This window comes from Dendropsophus ebraccatus, chromosome 3 (genome assembly GCF_027789765.1).
Source record: "Dendropsophus ebraccatus isolate aDenEbr1 chromosome 3, aDenEbr1.pat, whole genome shotgun sequence".
NCBI lineage: Eukaryota > Metazoa > Chordata > Amphibia > Anura > Hylidae > Dendropsophus > Dendropsophus ebraccatus.
The window spans coordinates 128,810,385-128,826,026 of record NC_091456.1 but is presented as its reverse complement, the minus strand read 5'-3'; the positions used below and the strand labels follow the sequence as shown (position 1 = coordinate 128,826,026).

General features: G+C 41.5%; 1 protein-coding gene across 7 annotated transcripts in view; it reads right to left on the bottom strand.

Annotated features, from left to right (window-relative positions):
- DTWD2 (DTW domain containing 2) overlaps window positions 1–15,642 on the bottom strand; it is a 176,870-nt gene that overhangs the window by 84,661 nt on the left and 76,567 nt on the right. For all 7 annotated transcript variants that reach the window (XM_069964574.1, XM_069964569.1, XM_069964575.1 and 4 more), the window contains one exon: window positions 10,205–10,295. In XM_069964574.1, coding sequence (XP_069820675.1) covers window positions 10,205–10,295 — 91 coding nt within the window. The remainder of the gene's footprint in view (window positions 1–10,204; window positions 10,296–15,642) is intronic.

Genomic DNA, 15,642 nt, shown 5'->3' with positions numbered 1-15,642 from the left:
TGGGATGCTTTTACCTATCCGGCTGATTCTGAGACTGTTTTCTCGTGACAATTTGTACTTCACATTTCTGGTAAAATGGAGTCGATACTTATAACGAATCTTATGAATATGAAAAAATTGTGCAAAATTGCATTTTTCCGCTTATACATAAAATGGTTATGCCACATAAATTATATATTAAATAGCATTAGCAACATGTCTACTTTATGTTGGCGGCATTTATTAAACTATCTTTCTTTTTTTTTTAGACAATAGGAAGCTTAAAACATTAGCATCAATTTTCCAAATTTTCCGTAAAATTTCTAAATCAGATTTTTTTAGGGACCTGTTCAGGTTTAAAGTGTATTTGAGGGGACTGTATGTTATAAAGCCCGACAAAGCACCCCATTTCAGAAACTGCACCCCCCAAACTCTTCAAAAGCACATCCAGAAAGTTTTTTAACCCTTTAGTGGAGTCACAGAAATAAAAGTGTGTAGAAAATTTTAATTTTCTGTGCAGAGATTTTATTTTAATCCAATATCTTTCCTAATTATAAACCTATTACCAGAGAAATGCACCCCAATATTGATTGACCCATTTCTGCAGTTTATAGAAATACCCCATATGTGGCCCTAATGCGTTGTTTGACACAACCACAAGCCTCAGATATAAAGGAGCGACTAGTGAATTTCAACGCCTCCGTTATATTTGGTCATTTTTGACTGTACCACTTCAGGTTGGCAGAGGCCTAAAGGGACACCATTTAGAAAACTACACCCCTCAAGGAATGTAACAAGGGGTGCGGTGAGCATCTGGACCCCAAAGGTGCTTCACAGATTTTCAGAACAATGTGGTGTGAAAAAAGAAAAATTTATTTTTTACACTATAACGTTGTTCTAGCCTTCAATTTTTCATTTTCACAAAGGGATAAAAGGAATAACAACCCAAAAAACGTGTAGCGTAGTTTCTCCCGAGTACGGAAATACCCCACATGTGGACATAAAGTGCCAATCGGGCGCAAAACGAGCCTCTGAAAGGGAAAGAGCGCCAATTGGCTTTTTGAAGCTGGATTTTACTGGAATGGATTTTAAGGGCCATGTCGCATTTACAGAGCCCTCGTGCTGCCAAGACACTGGAAAACCCCCACAAGTGACCCCATTCTGAAAACTACACCCCTCAAGGAATCTAACAAGGGGTGCAGTGAGCATATGGACCCCACTGGTGACGAGCACAAATATGGAACAACGTGATGTGAAAGTGAAAAATTTCATTTTTTCACTTTCACGGCACAAATGTACCCATCATCAAGCGGTCCATATCCTAACTGCACCCCTTGTTAGATTCATTGAGGGGTGTAGTTTCCAGAATGGGGTCACTTATGGGGGTTTTTTACTGTCTTGGCAGCACGAGGGCTCTGTAAATGCGACATGGCGTTAATCATCCATTCTAGCCAAATTCAGCCTCCAAAATCTAAATGGCGCTCCTTCCCTTCGGAGGCTTGTCCTGTGCCCACATGGCGCTTTATGTCCACATGTGGGGTATTTAAGGACAAACCATTTCATTTTCACGCCACATTGTTCCACATTTGTGACTGTCACCAGTGGGGTCCATATGCTCACTACAACCCTTCTTACATTCCTTGAGGGGTGAAGTTTCGAACATGGAGTCACTTGTGGGAGCATATGGACCCCACTGGTGACTGGCACATATGTAGAACATGTGGTGTGAAAATAAAAAACTACAATTTTTTTTCATTTTCACAGCACAAATGTGCCCGTCACCAGGGGGCCATATCCCCACTGCCCCCTTGTTAGATTTCTTATGGGGTGTAGTTTCCAGAATGGGGTCACTTGTGGGGGGTTTCTACTGTCCTGGCCGCACAGAGGCTTTGTAATTGCAACATGGCAAGCCTCTAATGGGAATGGCAGCCATGCCTCTTTAGCTGGGGAAAGGGGACAATTTTTTATTTATTTGGGGGTATTAGGCCAATTATTAGTTTATAAGGTTGAAAAGGACAAGTGTCAAATTCAACCTGTGTTGATCCAGAGGAAGGCAAAAAACCCTCATAAGGCAGGCGACAGTAGCCTCATCACAGGGAAAAAATTCCTTCCTGACTCCATAATGGCAATCAGAATAATACCTGGATCAACATGACCCCTAAAATAGGAATAAGGGAAATAATTTTGAAAATGTAGAACTCCAATGACGTGTGGTGCGCCTTGAAGCGATCCAGTATGCAGCGGCCGGGGTGATCAGGACAGGTGTCACACTGGAAAATGGTGTCCTTCCTGATCCCCCTGTTACGCCACACTCTGCGCTTCTTCTGGGGTCTCCTGTTTTCCAGTGGGGGAGACGTCACCTGGAAAATGTTGCCCTGGTGCGATACGGGGTCCTTCATATCCAGAAGCGCTGGGTCCGCTCCATGGCTGCTAAATATTAGGGCTCTATTACTGCTTCTGATGTTTTCGGATCGTGACGCAAGCTACAGTAGCTCGAGCAGCAAGGGACCGGAAGAGGGGGTGCTGATATAAAAGTTTTCCCCGTACAGGTGGTAACCTTTATCCAGCAGTGGGAAGATCAGTTCCCAAACGATCTGACCACTAACTCCAAGGATGGGGGGGGGGGAATCTGGGGGGCTGGATTCTGGTGTCCCTTCCTTCATCCACTCTAAGGGTACCTGCACACTGTGGAATGGCGAAGGATAACCCTTTGTGCATTCTGCAGCTGGCACCCACCGGTGGACTGATGCGGGCATGCGTCTCCGCTTGTGTTACACTCCATTCTATGGACGGATGACCGAATCCGCCTGTGCATAGAATGGAGTCTATGACACGGGTGGAGACGCATGCCCGCATCAGTCCACCGGTGGTTGCCAGCTGCAGAATGCACAAAGGGTTATCCTTTGCCATTCCGCAGTGTGCAGGTACCCTAAATCTGTAAGTGTACCCTAAGGTACTCTCACAGAGTTTGTAGAATTTCAAGCCATACCGTGATCTCTTATTGGGACAGTACTGGCGGAAAAGACGTGTCTGGGGGGCAGCGTACACTACGCTACTCCCAGACACGTCACTGGATGATGGCGATGAATGCCTCCATCGCCGAAAACACCCTGGGGGCCATTTTTATATGGGGATGGGTATATGGGGTATGTAAATGTGTAGTGGTGTAGTGTAGAACTTTATTTCGTGTAATAGTGTTTTTTACGTGTTTATTTAACATTGAGTATAAAAAAAAAACCTACGCCAAAAAAGGAGTTGCTGATAAATGCCGCCTATGTGCGGTACTTATCAGCAGACCGTGGCTGTAGGATATAGAAAAAAAACACTCTATGCGAATTCCGAAAAAAGCCGAAGGGAGCCGAAGATTACCGAAGCCGGGACCTATGGAAATACCCGAAGACACAGACGAAGAGGAGGACACGATCGGGACTCAGAAGATGAGATTGGGACGCCAGGATCAGGTGAGTATGTGCCAATACCTGCTCTGAACACCTCAGCTATCTAGCTGAGGTGCCCAGAGCAGGTATTTAACACTTTTTGGAGACTTATATCGCCGTGATCGGGCGGTCGGTCCCGGCCAATCACGGGGCGATCGGGACTTGGCACCGTGGCCACCATTACTTTTATCAGTAATGGCGGTCAGTGCCGTCCTCGGACAGTACCGACCGCCATTGCTTTCCGGGTCACCGATGACCCGGAAAGCTGCAAATCAACGCTATTGGCTGATCTTTATTAATCAGCCAATAGCGGCAATCGTCAGCACGAGGGGGGGGTGTTAACCACCCCCCCGTGCCGACAAGCTATGATGGCCTGCTATACATTATAGCAGGCCATCTTCCCCGATCGCTGTGTGTGTACACACGGCGATCGGGGAAACCGCGGGTGTAAATGTACGCCCGTTTGCGTCACGGACTTCGGGGGCACCCGCATTTACACCCGCAGTCGTTAAGGGGTTAAAAGGTAACATGTATCATCTTCTTGACCTAACAGCTATATAACGGCGACATCATTTTGGAGTCTGAATTGCAGCTGACAGATTTCCTTTAAAAGGTAAGATGTTGACAAATAGGTGACACTTCATCATATGGACGGAAATAATTATAATCTTTAGCAATCGCAAGTTCGCAACGTTTAAGGTAGTCAGTGACAGGACAAGCACCAGTCAGTAACTGAATGGGACCCCCGCAGCCATCATTTGTACTGATGGGCGGAAGTAAGTTACTTACCTCCATCCTGTCGAATTGGCGTTCTGTGTATAGAGTCTGCTCTCAGGCAGGCTCTATGCATAGGTCACAAATAACACTGATCTATGCTATGGAATAGATCAGTATATGCAATCTAATGATTGCATGTTTTACAGTAAAATAAAAGTGTAATAAAAAAAAGTATTTAAAAAAAAAAACCTTATAACCCCCCCAAATAAAAGTTTAAAATACCCCCTTGCCCATTATAAAAATAAATAAATAAACATATTATATATCGTAGCGTGCGGCATTGTCTGATCCATTATTGTTTCCACACAGTGAACGGCGTAAATGAAAAAAAAAAAAAAACACCAGGATTGCTGATATTTTTTTTAAATTATACATCAGGAAAAAAAATTATAAAGCGATCCAAATTTTTCTTTTACACCAATATGATATTAATAAAAACTAGAGTTCATGGCGCAAAAATGACTTCCCAACCAGCCCTGTAGGTGGAAAAATAAAAGCACTATGGCTCTTAAAAGGCGGGGGGGAACAGTGCATTAATTTGACTTGGACATCCACGCATCAATGATCTTGGTCATGAAAGGGTTAAAGACCATTTTAAAATACTTCGATATATGCAAATATCTAAATTATTTATCATGTAAACCAGGCTCTTCATTAGCTCTCCATAGGAGGCCACAAAACAGCAAAGGTTCAGGTTCAATTTTTTTTTATTTTTTTTTTAAAGATGTTCCTCTGTGTCAGGCATAAAGTGAACCCACACAGATATTCTCTTCCTTATTAATATCCTCTGATACACAGTAGTCATGACTTCTCAGAGATCACATATACAATAGCACATAAGTGTTCTTATGTAGAAAATGGGAACTATTCGCTAGTCTCTTGTCATAAGCAAACTTTGCATGCAGTAAGCTATCCCCACTGGTTACACAATTACAATGACAAATACTGTATATAATGTACTGCATTCTAAGGCAAGCTCTGACAGTGAGATGATAGCAGACGAAGAAAGCAGGAGGTTGTGCCAGGACAGTGGTTTCCAGTAACAAGTGCGTGACAAGGAAAGACACTCATGGGGTTGGAGTCTTCTATGACAATGATGGGAATGACAGTCGTGCATCCGGCAGCTAATTAAGCTTCTTGTAACAGTCCTTATACATCCACAGAAAAACTATTTACTGGGAACGTCTCTTAATAAGTGAAGAGGATAACTTGCAAAAAAAACCCCAAGGCAGCTATTAAATCTGTCCTAAAAATGAAAAGCATACTTTGCCTAAGTGCTTGTAGCACTGCGTACTGAACATGTAGATCATTCTTGAGAGCTTAACCTTACATAAACTAGCTTAAAAACCTTCAAAGAGATCATTAATGGGTATAAAGGCAGGTTCTTCAGCCTCTGATACAGCAATAGAGGGTCGCATGTACCTGCAGCAGCCCTAAGCTGTAGTCATAGACTTTTTCCTGACATTAGGGAGTTCTAGAGGTGGAACCTGACCCATAGGATATTTATAACATATATAGAATATACCTTTAATCTTAAAGGTGGATATGAACAGATAGTTGAGTTCTTAGTATGAGCAGCAGCTTACCAATGTACAAAAAAAGAACCCTGCAACGTCCCCATGTACATTTAGAATGCATGTGACAACCTACAAGGCAGACTATATAGCTGTCACTTTTGCTAAAACAATATGATACATTTGTAAGTATAGGCAAAAATGCTTTTTTACCTTATAATAGTATTTTTCAAAGTATTTTGCTATACATTTTCTACTGAAAGCTTCTTTTCAGCATTTTTAACACCTCCTTGTCCAAAGCTTACAATGAAAATAAATCAGGCCATGTTCCATAGAATGCTTTACACATGGAGTTCCTCTTCCATAGAAGAACTTTGTGCAGCAGCACACACAGGCAGTATGGCTATATATGTAGGAGTGGTACCTCCCTGACTTTAGGGTGTTCCCAATTCTCTACCAACAGTTGTCATCAGTGGAGGGAAGGGTTGGCTGTGGATTTTTACCACCTGACCCTATTGTTCTGGTAGAGATAAAACCCTGTTCTAGAGCTTTCTGGCTGTGGCATACCCCTCCTTACTCCATTGAGGAGCCAGGAATTTTTAGCCATGCTAAACATACATATATGTGAAGGGGGGTCAGGATAGACATCTGTCTTTAACTGAAAATACAGACCTAGAGGAAAAGGAGTGGCTGCACCTCACACCCATGGTTTAAATTAGTTTAAATTAAATTAAAATTAAATTAAATTTAAAAACCAACGGCAGAATGTTGGTACAGTATTTTCCTGCGTATAAGACTACTTTTTAACCCAGGAAAATCTTCTCAAAATTTAGGGGTTGTCTTATATGCCGGGTGTTGTCTTATAGGGCAGGTGCTGAAAAACTTTGGAACGGACTGGAGAATCTGCGGACCCCGCATAAGGCGGAGGGAGGTTAAAGACTGCTGCATCTTGCTGTATGCAGCGAACATATGAAGGGCGGAGCAAGCTGCAGGCGCCAGGGTATGGAAAAAAGAGATACAGTAGAGTGGTGCGGTGCCCAGAAAAACACACCTCTTTCACCCGTCTAGCCCGCCATTGTATCCTACCGGTAGTACTCTACCTTTTCTCTGCCTCTCAGATCTCACTGCTGTCCGATGTGTTTTATTAATTTGGTGTGTGTTTGAAGAGGGGTAGTCTTATACGGCTAGTATATCCTAAGCTCTGTATTTTAACTGGAATAGTTGGGGGTCGTCTTATACTCCTAGTCGTCTTATATACCGGAAAATACGGTATATAATTTGATCAAACCAACTCTAAAAAATCACTGTGCCGGTCAGCGATCTCCAACACCGCAAAGCAAGCCCCAACAGGGGAGGAGGGGCCACAAAATTGGCCCCGCAACCCCACTGTCACATGACTAAACCCCCTGCCCCCCCCCCACCCCGCAAGCGTTGCAGGTGGAGAAGGCTGCTGCCAAGCAACACAAGTGTGAACAAAGTTTTACTACTCACCAATGCAGCAGCAGGTAGAATGGGAGAAAGAGGGGGTACTTACCATATGTACATAGGTACTTCCTGCTGATTGGGGTCGCATGGGTCTTACAAGGGAGGAGTGCTAGCCACACAGAAAGGGGAGAACATTTAAAATACAGACCTAGTTACTAAAAGTGAATTGCCATCTTAATAGTTGACAGCTTTTCCTGTATCAGTGGATTTAGACAGAAAGCTGTCAATCACTATGTGTGGGCAAAGTAAGAAGAACTCTCACTTTCTCTCCTAGGATGCTTTTCTGAAATTTTTTCTACATTTTACTCTTAAGTCCTGCTTTAATTTATTTATACCTACAAAGGAAGATTCAAAAAGAATGGTGCAAAAGTAAAGGGTTCAAAGTAAATGTGTTCTGTGGAATGAGCAGGTGCAAAGCCAAAGGTCCTTTCTTTTTGCCAAGGATGATGTTTCTGTCCATACTAAAGGAATGGCTTATGCCGCAGACAGAGGAAGATCTGCCAAGCATAGTCTACCTGCAGGATGATGCTATCCATCTATGTATTGATGCAATGTTGATTCGGCCATGCTGGCCTGCCCCTCCTTATGAATACAGAGGTGGGGGCAGATAGGTGTGCTGAGGGCTGTAGTCTTGCCTCCAGTCCACCAAATCACCTCATTTTCATATCGAATAAGGTATACATTTGCTGAAAATGGCAATGAGGATGAAGGTAAGAAAATTACCTTGATGCTCAGAATCCTGTTAGTTTCCCTTTAAAATACATTGTATATCAAAGTGTCTACCAGAGTAAAAAAAACTTTTAAAATACAAGGCTTTTTAAGTCTTCTTTTTTTATTAAATTTTGTGAGATTAAGCCAAATGAATGACAATCATGACCAAGTGTATCACACTATTAGGCCATGTTCACACATACCCTCCTGAGGAAGCGAAACCAACGCGAAACGTCGTTGAGGGGTGCTTGGTGGCAGATACACAACAAACAAGAGATGGGTGAGTGTTCAGGACTACTTGATGTTAATGTATTTTGGGGTTAGTAAGCCGGTACTACTAGTCCCAATGTGGACGACGGTGACATTATACATACTATCCTATATATAAAGAGTTTTTAGAATAGTTAACACCACCCCAGATGTTATAATAATAAGAGTGTTTACCATTTACTCGTTTGTTTGTATACTGCCATCTGCTGGTCTATTCTATTATTGCAAGTATTTTTGTATGTTGTTATTTTACAATAAAGTATCTGTTTTTAAATTTGTAAACTAGCCTCAATATGGTTCTTTTTGTATAAAAAATGTTTAAGAGGTGTTGATGTTAAAAAAGGTGTACTGGATTTAACCTGTGTTCAAGACAGGAATAATTTGGTGTTTTCCTTGCTATCCAGGTGGAATTAGTGGTATAATCATGTTCACACAATGTATGTTTTGTATAAATCACGGCCATTGTTGCAATTTGCAACGACGGCCATGATTTATACAAAACACACTTTCTATTGTATGTTCTATGAATAGAATCCCAGCCAGAGCATCTACACATAGAAGACGCTCCGGCCAGGATTCCATCTGGCCACAAGAAAAACTGACATGTCAGTTTTCTGTGGCCTCTATTCATTGAATAGCAGCCGCACACAACATGTCAGTTCACACAATGGGGAGCACGGCTCCAGCCACACACTCCATTGTGTGCAGCGGTGAATTCAGATGCGGGCACACACGGGTGTGCCCGTATCCAAACTCAGCTGATATGAATATCATGCAGCCGATACTGCAGTAACACCGGCCGTTCTGTTATACGGCCAGGTCACAGAATGTCCGGTGTTATACGTCATGTAAACATGGACTAAGAAAGCAAGTATAAACAAGCACATACATCAGGGTAGGAATTAAAATGTAAGGGGAGAGGGAAGCAAATAAGAAGGAAAAGGGGAGGGAGAGGGTACCCAGAGGGAATGCTCATTGATAGTCATACATCAACTCACACTTTAAAAAAAAAAAAAAAAAACACAAAGGCTTTTAAAACAATGATAAAGTATATAGACTTCTATTGGTGGCCCAAGAATATATCCTTCCCTCAATCTTATTAAGTACAGTGGCACCTTGGTTTAAGAGTAACTTGGTTTAAGAGCGTTTTGGTTTAAGAGCTCACAGTTTTTCAAAATTGTGACTTGGTTTAAGAGCATTGCTTTGGTTTAAGAGCTCCCTGTACTGGGTGGGAGCGCGGGTGGAGGGGTTTGGTCTGCATAGCGGGGTCTACAGCACTGTACTCTGACCCAGGAAGTCTCCCTCACCTTCCAAATCATAGCAGATCCCCTTCAGGCTGGGGCTTGCATCAGGGGACAGGACTGTGGAGGTAATCTCTCCATAGCTGTATCCCCTCTCTCCCCGGACAGAGAGTGCTGCATGTATGTGCCCACATCTGTCCTGCTCATTCCTTCATGCTCCCAGGAGTCTCTGTCAGCCCTTGTGTTTCTCATCCTCTCCATTACTGTACAGTAACTTATAATATCACAGATTCTGCTGTTTCTGAATGTTTGTTTCATCCTTTTTACATGTTATTCAGAATAATAAATTATCATTTTTGGGGTGTGGAACCAATTGTCTGCATTTCTATAATGTCTTATGGGACAATTTGCTTTGGTTTAAGAGTGGATTTTGATTACAAGCACGGTCCCGGAACAAATTATGCTCGTAATCCAAGGCACCACTGTAATTGTATTACTTACTATATACTCACCCCAATAAATGAGTCGTATATATTACAGTTAATAGTTACAGTTTACATTTATTTAAAGTTTATTAATCTTTTAAATCTACAATGTAATTATTCAGCACATTTTATAGAGGAAAGGATTTGGAAACAGCCAGTAAGCTGTTTAAAAGGATAGCACTTAATATGTCAGCTTTGGGCAAAGCAGGAAATTGGAGGTGTTGGGAGACAATCTTCGATCCTTTCCCACAACTCCAGACTAGATAAGGTGATTGAACTTGAACTCTTCCCATATCTTTACTCACCTCAGCTGGATGCTGAACAATGTATAAACATGTGGAAACATCGAGGGGATGAGCCGGCAGGAAAGGACACAGACACACCTTCTCAGGACGGCTGGAAGGATAGGAAAAAAAGTTAATAGATACTAGAATAAAAATACCCTAGACAATGGCTATTATTGACAGATGATTCCTAACAGCAAAAAGGTTAACATTCCTTATAAATCACTAATATTTTACACAAATCAGCTATAACAATAACACTGTATAGTGATTAGCATGCATTTTCTTGTGACAAGGGATGGAATAATATCTAAAAAATGCTATCTGGATCCAGCACTGTGATACAATAGGATCTAGCGCAATACCTTACAACTTTAGCACAGGTGAAGATAGAAAATCCTGCCTGACACATTTAAAGTGCGCTCTTAATCCTAGTGCTATATTAATCCTATCCTTCATGTATTTGGTGAATTGGAAACATGTAATCCTCACCCAGAGTGTTGTTAGGTTAGTATAACACTACAGTTTACAGAGTGCAAGCGCTGGAAACAGGTCAGACAAAAAAGAAAGGTCTATACGCAAGGGTGTTTGTAAGCTACTGAAAGATAATAAAGTTGTTTGATCAAGGGTTATTAGAGGCTTTTGCTCATTGTGAGATACCTGCATAAGATGGGTGTGAACAAAAAACATTGCGTGCCACCCAAGCAGCGTCTTGCTGCCAAAAGTCTCTCTCAATTGGGTGAGTTCCACAAATTATGGTCTGTTTTCATATTTTTTTGGAGATGCCTCTGAAGGGCACAATGGAAGTGTGGAGAGGTAAGAATGGCTTCTTTATTTCTTGGTTATATAAGAGCAGCACAGTATCTGACGTTTAACAACACTATGGCACTCCATTCTCCCAGTGAAATGAAAATCAGCTGCGACAATGGAGTGCCATAAACTTTAATGGTAATCAAATTTGCAACAGATTTCAGTGCAAGAAACATGCAGCGTGAAATGTGAATGTACTCTAAATGGCTATTCTGAGTTGTATTTTTTTTTTTTCAAACTGTTTTTATTTAATTTTTCAAAAAATGTAATCACATCATGTCACAAGAAAAGGACAATTTTTACTTCTCATGTCCTTAGATATAAGGCATACAGAAAATAAGCAACCATGGTGTGAGAAATTGAGCTAGCACAGAATATCAGTCAATAGGTACAAAAGAAATTAACAACTGCCCTGTAAAAAACATTCCCCACCCCTTCTTCGTCCACCCACCTCCACAGATGCATGAGAACATACAAGTACTAAACAGCTTCATCAGGTCTTTAATTTTGTGATCCGAGAGAACGTTTTCCACAAAGAGTCTCCATTTGAGTTTGTCTCTTTGAGCCTCTTACATTCCACTCTATCTAAGAATAAATAATGTTTCATCTGAACTAATACTTCCGTTAAAGATGGTAAGGCTGGTTGCAGCCAGGTTCGTAATATGCACCGCTTATCTACCAGCAAGAAAGTATGTAAGGCTAAGGGAATCCGTAACGATTCTGGGACAGAATGGAAAAGGAGGAGCTGTGGAGATATAGAAAGTTTTAACCGCCACTTGGTATTTATGAAAGCTACCAATTGTGCCCAGAAATGTGTGTGTTGGCAAGACCAAATGCCATGAGTGAGGTAGCCTGAGTTGTATTTATCTTCTTCACTCCTGCTGTTCCCCTGGTTGCACTTGGTGTGTTTGGGGTTGGTGCATGCACTGAGCTGAGGCAAGACACTGCTGTGACCATTGATTGGCTGAGCTGGCAGAGCATGTGCTAATTCCAAACACAAGATGCGTGATGCAATTAGACTGTCTACAAGGGAATGGTTACAGGGGAACGAGAAAAGTAAGTACATGTTTTTTGCCACGCTGATAAAAATATAAATAAAATACAGTTATGAATACCTCTTTAAAAGGAGAGCAGGAGAGGTTTTTTATGTGAATTTGCTACTGCTCTGATCAGTTCCTGACATGGACGGATGTGTCAGCAGAGAGCACTGTGTTAGACTGGGAATAATACATCACTTCCTGCAGGACATACAGCAGCTGATAAGTACTAGAAGACTGGAGATTTTTTTTTTTTTTTATAGAAGTAGATTACAAATGTCGGGCACTTTGTGATACCAGTTGATTTAAAAGACAAAAAAATCAACGGAATACCCCTTTAAGGATGCAGCCAATTTTCATCTCAAAGACACAATAATTTTTTTTATTTTTGCATTGGGCTTTAATTTACTGTAAATAGTAATGGAAAAGCCTATTTTACATAATATTTTATTTTATTTTTTTTTATTCTAACAGGTGGCTTTTACTTAGTGGTTTTATAATGTATTATAGGAATACTAATGGCATGATGACTACGATATCTGCCATTAAAAATCTCCTCTGAACCTGATGGTAAAAGGTCACGCACAGCATTGTATTATCCATTAGGAGACATAACTAGTGTATGCAGTACTGACTAGATCAGCTAATACATTTATATATATAAGGTTTTATATTTTCAAAAAAGTATCTACAGTACTAAAACAACCTTTATACAATACATACATTTTTAAAAGCAGGGGCAACTTTCATTGTGATATTCATATTTCATATTAGGACCGGAAAAAAAGTGCAATTCAAGTATTAGGATTAATGGGAATAATGTGGAATATATGAATATCAGTCTATAAATCAGAGTAGCACTAGAATTATGTGTTATGTATTAGAGGAAGAGTTTAGAAAGTAGCACCAGTTGATGACTAGCCCAAAGATTTAATAGCAGTGTTAATGCCTTGCCCTAGACGTGATTATTAAGATTATATAGTAATGACACCACAACAGTTAATACATTGTTTCAATTGCCACAATAATTAGGTGATAGGAAACGGCAATGCAAACACTTGCTTTAATACACATTGCTCCAGCTAATCCATTACAGCCTGACAAAATCAGAAGCCTGCAATGTGCCGCGTGGACCTTTACCATGGTCTACAACACTCGCTCAAGTTTCAGGCATTTCATGAAGCCTACCGTGCATGGCTTGACCTGGAATAGATTTAGGAGGTGAGAGGTAAGCCAGGCAAATCAAGCTTCAGTCCAAAACAGAAGAGGTGAAGAGACATCAAAGAGGCTGTCCAGGCACAAATAATGTGTTCCGTCAGACTCAGCCCATGAAACACCACTAATAAGGGGCTAAGGAGGGCCCTTTATATCACTATACAAAGGAAAAAATGAAGGTACAAAATAAATTGGGCAAAAAAGGTTTTGATGTAGACAAAGTTGTATAGTATGGGGAAAAACATGGCTGCTATCTTTTAGAAAGAGCACCACATCTGTAAACAGGTTGAGCCTGGTATCAAAGGGGTTGTCCAGCGTTAGACAACTTATAATACACTGCTGCTGTTATATACTGTAGAAAACAAAAAAAGAGTCTATGCATACCTCTCCATGCTCCCCCTGTGTTCTGCTGTGAGTCTCTGGTGTCCCCCACAGATCTTAACCACCTCCACTTCCGAGACAAACCTGTCTCGGAAGTGACAGCTAGCTCAGCCAACACTGACTGAGACCAGACAGTGCAGTGGCAAGTGGGTGGCTGAGCAGCAGGGGACAGACCCGTAGGGTCTGTAGAGAGGTAAGCATAGACTTTTTTTTTTTTTTTTATAACAGCAGCAGTTAGAAGTTTTCTAACGCCAATCAACCATTTTTAATTTTATTGGAGCTGAGCAGCAGTACCAGAAACAACCAATAGACAGGTGTGGAACTGTTTTTGGAAGAAAGTAGCTACTTTTGTTTCTAATTTATGCAGTTGCTTTAAATGTTCTGTTGTGGCTCATTTTTATATGCTTATTGTTTCTGTTCCTCAGTCTCATTACCTGTAGCATATGCTGTTAGATTGAGAATTAGTGGACCTAGTAACTATTCATGGGTTTGTATTTCTGTGGGCTGTCAGCTACATCTTCTACTCAAATCCTTAATAGCTAATTCTAATGCTACGCTTACACGGAACGATTATCGGGCGAATTTTCGCGATAACGATTGAATTCGAACAATAATCGTACGTGTAAACGCGGCGAACGATCGATAAATCGTTCATTTTGATCTTTTAACATGTTCTTAAATCGTCGTTCGCAAAAAATTCGCGAATCGTTCCGTGTAAACAGTCGATCACTGATTTTACCTATGTGTGAGATAGGCTTAAGCGATCGCAAAACGAATTTTCTGTACAATATATCTCTGTTTATAGTCTGTTTCTGGCTTTGGCTTCAAATCTTTGGCAGATAATCTGTCAGATAATCTCTCTGTGTAAATGGTCCCTAAATTGCTCATTCTAACTAGAGCTTTAGGCTGGTTTGGTTGTCAGGCACTCCCTGACAGCATTCACTCTAAGCCGAGAGGAAGAGATATAAGGGTACTTTCACATGTCTGCAGCATCTGTCAGCATTTGTGGGCAGATTATACATTCATTTATTTCTATGGCCTCATTCACATGCCTGTAAGTGTTGGGGCTTTCATGCCATGGCCGTGATTCATGCAGCAAAAAAATGCTAATCAGTCATAGTCTGGACCATAATTGTGGTATGGATTACTAGTTACCTATGAATGGGTCAGTGAAATTGCGGACTGCTATGGATGGACATCCATAGTGGGGTCTGTAGCTGCAGGTCTATGGCCATGGACAGGACTACAGACATGTGAACCTAGAGAGTCATGTATGAAGAAATGTATATGTAACCAATAACTGGTGCTAAACTATTCAGTCTGCATCTAAAGGGGGGCATACAACATCCTCAGTGTGCCATGTATCATTCTTTTATAGGTATAGGTTAGACTAGTGCACAAGTGTAAATTCCCCCCATAAACTCACTGAGGGATAAGTATACATGCTGTCCATAGACATCTATAAAGTCAGTAGGTGGTGGGAGGCAGAAAGCATTAGCTGGAAGAAGAGAGACAACAGTGCTTGAGACACAGCTTAAAGCGACTCTGTACCCACGATCTGACCCCCTCAAACCACTTGTACCATCAGATAGCTGCTTTTAATCCAAGATCTGTCCTGGGGTCCGTTCGGCAGGTGATGCAGTTATTGTCCTAAAAAACAACTTTTAAACTTGCAGCCCGTGTCAAACGAGAGTATCTGTGCCCTAACTTTGCAACACTCCTCTGTCCCTCCTCCTCACCCTCCCCATCATTAGGAATGCTCAAGGCAGATTACCTACTATTCCCCACCTGTGTCAGCCCGGCACATGGGCTGGATCGTTAAGCACCTGTGCAATGTTCAGCATGGAGGAAATGTTCCAGTGGCATTCCTAATGATGAAAAGGGTGGGGAGGAGGGATGGAGGGGTGGTGAAAAGTTAGGGCACAGATACTCCCTTTTGGCACGGGCTACAAGTTTAAAAGTTGTTTTTTAGGACAATAACTGCATCATCTGCCAAACGGACCCCAGGACAGATTT